General features: G+C 30.0%; 1 protein-coding gene across 1 annotated transcript; it reads left to right on the top strand.

The window, feature by feature from the left end:
* The first annotated feature begins 3,445 nt into the window (after positions 1-3,445).
* LOC110654856 (uncharacterized) lies at positions 3,446-6,526 on the top strand. The gene is made up of 4 exons (XM_021810984.2): positions 3,446-3,983; positions 4,790-4,869; positions 4,947-5,005; positions 5,769-6,526. The coding sequence occupies exons 1-4, from the start codon at positions 3,687-3,689 to the stop codon at positions 6,071-6,073; spliced, it is 741 nt and encodes a 246-aa protein (XP_021666676.2). The 5' UTR covers positions 3,446-3,686; the 3' UTR covers positions 6,074-6,526.
* Positions 6,527-6,897: the final 371 nt, after the last annotated feature.

Here is a 6,897-nt window from a genome sequence, read left to right as displayed (position 1 = left end):
CGAGGAATAGTTAGGCTTACTACGGGCCTCGGGGGCTTTAGGCTGGCCTAGGTCTTAGTGCCGGTCTGGCCCATAAGTTGGGTCGTGACACTTAACAATCCAAATGCGAGGGTCAGCGAGATCAACTCAAAGCTGTACTCACCCGACTTATCCATATATAAGGATTAGGTCCTAGCAAGTTAAGCTCCAACTGTGACTACCCGTCCTACCCATATCCATAATCACACCACATGCACGCTAACACACGCACGCCGACACTCGCACGCAACTCTAAAATACCTTAAGGTGACATTCATAATAGTTTCATCAAATAAAAATGCAATACAAGGCGTGCCTAGTATTTAACTACATAAATATATTATAAGTGAATGCATGAGTATGCCTTGAATATATAATAATATTGAAATTATAAATAAAATCAATATCTACTTATAAATCCATCAGATATCATTACAGCAACTGGAAGGAATAAGAAGGCTGATTCTGATCACCTAAACAATTATATTAATGAATTTATCAGTATCAACACAAAATAAGAGTTTAAAGAGTCAAAGACATCCTAATTTATGTCGGAAATTCTCAGAGTTTTCCCTGTACCTAGGACCTATCCAACCTGCAAGGCAATTCAAATAACACTTCTAAACCCAAAGGCCTCATGTCCACAGTCCAACAACATCACATGGCCCTTTTTGGGCTTGCCAAACCAGACAAAACTTATATAACCAGACAATTCAACTATAGGCTTAAAACTAGCATTTTGCAAAAATCCATCTAAACCTTCTTCAAGAATTCTATAAATATGGCTCACAGTCCTTAACAATGCTATAATACTATTGCAAAAAGAATTATAATATTCTGGTTGCCTACGAATATTTTATGAATTTTTTATCCTAGGCATAACATTAGGTAAATAGGGCAATTTAGAGTTCAGGATTACATACGCTAATTCTGACACTTGAAACGCATTCGAAAAGTTTAAAAATGCTGAGATTGGCTGTAATATTGACTATGTACTAGGATGAGTAGCCAGGCAGCCAGATTAGGCAAAAAACTCAGTCTCGGGCATCGGTGAGCTAACATTGATATGATTATTCCTAAACGAAGCTCATAAATTATTAATAATTATTGTATAATTATTTTTAATTTATGGGAATCAAAAGGGTTGAAAATCTCACTAAGTGATTTAGACCGTCCAATAATTGCTTTTTTCAAACAGTATCCGATCAGAGTGGGGTCAGTCCCATATAGAAGGTTTTGTTGTGCTAAATCCAACGATGGTCTTTGATTACCGATCCAATGGTCGGATCGTCCTTGATCTGATCGGAAAGCTTCAAAAACCTGAAAATTCTCTCCTCCATAACTTTTTCTCCAACCACCATTTGATGCAAATTTGACATCAAAAGAAAGTTCTCGAAATAAGCTTTCCAACACCATTAGAATCATCTTAATCGAACGTCGGATGAAGCCTGAATCTCTCTTGGAAGTTGTTACCCTTGCACGCGCATCTTTCTCTCTCCTCCCTTATTTGCCAACGCTTCTGATGGTCTTGGCCACGTTCATGGCCTCATGGTGGTAGCCAGAAGAAGCACAACAACGGTAAATGGTGGCTCATCAGAGAAGAAAGAAAGAGAGAGGGAGAAGTGAGAGATAAAAAGAGGAAGAAGATGGATGGGGAAGGTTCCTGTACGTTTTGGTTTTATTATTATTTTTTTTTTAAACCGACAACCATCACGTGAACATCTTTTCAACTTTTGATTTTATTTTTTTTATAAAATTGTTATTAAATTTAAACGATCCAAAACTTTAAAATATTATAAAATAAAATACTTTAAAACAATTATAATAAACATCTTTCTTAACTAAAAGTTTATGTAAAATTTAATTAACCATCTTAATATAATATAATCATAAATTTCTTTGAAATATTTACAATATGAGTAAAATAATAAAATTAACAATTAAAACAAAGTATAAAAATCTAATGGTAGAATAATCTTTATTAAGTATAATTAATTTTATCTAATAATTAAATCAAGATTTAAAATTTAATTTAATTTAAAAAATAATATATATATAAAACAAAAATTCATGTTGTTACACTCAGATAGAATTTAATTCAATAATAAGAATTGATAATTGAAATGAATATATTTATTTTTATTTATAAATAAATAAATATAATTTAAGTAATGATATTATGAGTATTTATTTAAATTTTAAATTATAAGAAATAGTTTTAATTAATAAAGTTAATAAAAGTCATAAAAGATATATACAAATAAATTTTCTTAATAAAGTTAATTAAAAATAGTTTTAGATTTTCTTTATTTCTCAATTGTATATATATAGTTTGAATCTATTATCTATATAAGAAAATTAAATTTAAAATTTTCATATATTTTTATGGCTTTTGTTATTTATCTTACATACAGAATATTATCTATAATTTTAATATGTTCATATAATTTTTATTGATACTTTAAATATTTTTTAAAGGAAAATTTGTAATTAAAATTTGGTGTTTGGTTGATGAGAAAATAAATAAAAATGAATTTGTTTTAGTGTTTAGTTGAAGTAAAGGAATTTCTATAAATTTTTTTAATAAAATACAATATAATTTCTTATAAATTTTTATAACTTTTTTATTTTGTAGATTTTATAAATTTATTTATTAATGATATAAATTAATAAACTTAATTGTTAAAGTTTTGCCTAAAATTAAATTTATATGTTTAATGGGTTTGAATGACTATTGGACTGTTTCTTAAAGATTTAAGTGGTTATCTTTATTTAATTCAGAAATGGAAAGATCTAACAGTGTTAAGTTTTGGGCTTTATTCAATTATTTTAAAAAGTTAAAAAACTTAAATGAATTAAATTTTATATAATAAAATCTCTTTTAACCTTTAACCATCGAATAAATATTAGATATTTCATAAATTAATGTGATGTTTAATCATTTTCACTTTATTAATAGTAAAATTGTTATACTTTAATTTTATTATTTTTAACATTATTGTATACAACTTTATATTAATATAACATTATTATTACATAACTTTACATTAACATAATATAATCATTGATATAACAGTATTATGGTTTAAAATTATATTATCATGGTCCCTTTCAATATAAATATATTATAGTTAGAATTTTTAATCTCAATTTATTTATTAAACAATATAATTTATGTTATAAGGTTAACGATATTACAATTAATAAAGTTAAAAGATAGTCGTATTATATATGATATAAGAGAAGACGATGAAATATTGACTAAGCGTTACAGTAAATTTATTTATATTAGTGTTTAATAAAAATTAAATAATTAAATATTAAAAAAATTTTATTATATAAAATTTAAAAATTAAAAAAAATTTATATAATATTTTTAAATTGATAGGCTATAATATTATAATCTTATAAATTTATGGATTATTCAGTTTACAACTCTCAAACATCTGGCTTCGCAAAACGCTGCGCTCTTTGAGAAACGGTCCCCTTCCTTGCTTGGCTGCGGGTGTGCGGGTCTCTCGACTTTTATACTCGTTCCTGCATCTTAACTGTTTGATGAAATTCTTGAAAGAACCAGGGAAGCCATTCCGAATTCTCCTCGATATAGCTACGTTATAACCGTTAATAACTGAACTTGATCCCTCTGTTTATAATCTTAACATTACACTATGCAACGCGTACCATCGAGATTCTCAAGAACCTTAGCGTTCTCAGTTCTCTCCACCACCGTAATACAACTGCGAACTTTAACTACCCGCTCAGTGAGCCCAACTCTTCAAACCCTTCATCAACAAGAACCCACCATTCCAAGTCATTTCTTGAAATGGTGTTCGCTTGGTTTTTTTAGAACCTCAAGATTTGCCACTGGGTTCACTCCGTTGCAACCAAAGCCGCTTGATTCGATCATGGATATTGAACGGGCCAAGGGCAAGTCCCCTGAGGACCTCGCTTCCATTTGGGCTGATGTAATGTATCCAATTCTTCATTCTTTTCTTGACTGTATATGATGTATGGATTGCGGTTTAATGTCAACGCCAAACAGAGAATATCGAATATTAATGTGGTGAATTTGAATCATAGATTGATTTGTCAATTGTGCTTTATATGTCATCAGATTGAAATCTGATGTTGGACTGAATATAATTAGTATTTCTCAACCAGATTGATGTTTTCCATTTCTTATGTTCTATTAATGCTAAATAATAGTTATGGAACAAATACTAGTTATGGACTGCAATAAATTTGTTTTATTTTTTGTAAAAGCACTTATATTTGTGATCATATTTTTTAAAGTTTGTTTAACTATGAATTTGTTGATAAACCAAATTTTTTGCTTAATATAATGGGGAAGTATAATTGTAATGTTTAATGTAATACTGTTATAGTTTTTTCCTGAGCTTTACAATTGTACAAATTCTGATTTGCAGGCAGGAGAATTTGTAGACTAGATAATCATATACCCCGTATCCAAAGCTTCTTTACATGTTCTCTTCTACCTTATTTTGCAACTAAAGTGTTCTTCATGTGGTGTTTGTTACTATTTCTTAGTTGTCATGTTCATTTCTTTAGTTATTTGGAAGGATCTTGATTTGTGTAAGTATTTATATTGGCATATCAGATTATTTTTCCTTCTAATCAGAGAAAGGAAAAAGTTGTTATGAGATTCACTTCTTGGTCTGAAGCAATATTATTGTCATTAATGTCTAAGATGATAATATAAGGGTGAGCTTTGTTTAATTGAATATTTATGGTCAAACTTTTCTTATGTCAGTGTCACTTGGGAAGAGGTCATATTGGTGCGTCTATGACAGCCAAACTTTATCATTTGTTGGTGCAAAGAGCAGCTGATTGGTAATTCTATTGCACAGTATTTGTGTTTGAGACATGTCTTCTTGCCCTATTTTTACCATTTGCACTTATCTTGGCAGCCGGTATTTTGTTATTCCTCTGTGGAGGGGAAGTGGTTATTCGACAATGTTTGCTCAAGGTTAGATTTCTTACTTCTAATTAGTAGCAGCTAACATGCATGCTGTAATATCTAATCATTAGGATTTGAGGTTAGATTTCTTACTTCTAATTAGTAGCAGCTAACATGCATGCTTTAATATCTAATCATTAGGATTTGAGGTTAGATTTCTTACTTCTGATTAGTAGCTGTTAACATGCATGCTGTAATATCTAATCATTAGGATTTGCCCTGTATGATATTTGATTTATTTGTGTTAAGCAAATTTCTCTTCATGATTGATTTCATTGGTGGGTTAATATATCTTAAGCCATGCATGACATTACCATTGCATAATCACATATCCCTATGATCAGGAGCTGTTAGATTTGATGTGCTATGACAAAGTTATGCAAAGTGCAAACCTATTCCGAGATTTAATGAAGAAATGCCATAGAATTGCTGATGCATCTCTTGTCTGTTATGATAATTTATCTACTGTTCACATAGGCAGATTGTGGTTACATGAATGGCCAGAAATTTTTTGTTATTGTGTTTAATTAGTTGTATATGATAATGCAAGTCAAGTACTTGGTGATTTGTTCATCATTTTGAGTGACCAACCCTTCTCGAGTTGTTCCACATTACATCAAGCCGCTACCCCATTCACCATTAGGATGTCCAGGGTTCTAGTCTCAAACCCTTTTATTCACTCAGCTTGTTGCAGTAAGAAAAAAAATGAAAATATGTTTTGCCTTGTTGTAATGGCTTATTTGCTACATGTTTCTCCAAACCTTTCTTGCAGTACAGATGCCACACATGCTTTTCACTGGCCTTGAAGATTACAAGGCAAGAGGAACTCAGGCAGCACCCTACTTCACTGTCTCTTTTTACACTGAATTTGCAGAAGCCAAGGACTTGGTCCTTATCCGGGGAGATGTTATTTTTACCAGTAAGCTTAGCGATGAAGAGGCAACGTGGCTTTTAGAGACTGCTCAATCTTTTTATTTGAATGATGTGAGGTACAAGCTGGTTGAAAGGTTCAACAAAGAAACACGTGATTTTGAATTCAAGGATGTCTTGCGAGCATTGGATATGCCCATTCTGTGATTTTCTAAACTAATTAATTTTGGTCAAACAGTATTAGAATCTAAAGGAGAATGATTTGATGACTTGGGAATTGAGAATGTTGAACTGTTATCATGCAGCAAGTTCCACAGCACCATGGGAAAAGCTGATGCACCCCCTTTTCTACTGGGATAGAATTAGTTACTTTTGCAAACTGTTCTCTGTTTGAAGACATGATTCCTGAATGCATCTAATAATTGCTTATATACAAGTGAAATAAAGACAACATAATTACAATCTCAAATGAAAGCATCCATTGGAGTGCAGTTCATGAGTTTGTGAATTCTGTATTTACATTGAGAAGTTGTGGTAATTTCTCATGTTAATGCTAGCAGCTATATAACATAGTTTGGATTTTTAGTGACAGAGAGGGTGTCTGCACCCTGGAATTAAGAATTGAAAGCAAATGCAATTTCTGACTTTATATTGTTCTAATGTGCAATGATTTAGAATTATTATTATCTGTTTGGCAATGCAATCATGTTTATGTTGTAAAAGACAGTTTGAAATTATATATATATATATATATATATATATATATATATATATATATATATATATATATATATATATATATATATATATATATATATATATATTGGAGTTTTTAATATCAAAATATGTCAAATTTGAAACCTATTTTTAAAATAACTTTTAATTGCCTTGATAAACATATCTATGATGAAGTTGAAAATTAAAACAAACTAATTATGCGTTCTGGTAAAATATATATTTTGGTTTAGTGCTGATCTTTTTAAAAAATAAAATCTTATCATGCATTTTAATTAGGTTAAATATTCAATTTC

The sequence above is a fragment of the Hevea brasiliensis genome, chromosome 11 (assembly GCF_030052815.1).
Source record: "Hevea brasiliensis isolate MT/VB/25A 57/8 chromosome 11, ASM3005281v1, whole genome shotgun sequence".
Classification (NCBI taxonomy): Eukaryota; Viridiplantae; Streptophyta; class Magnoliopsida; order Malpighiales; family Euphorbiaceae; genus Hevea; species Hevea brasiliensis.
This window is presented reverse-complemented; position numbering and strand designations above follow the sequence as displayed.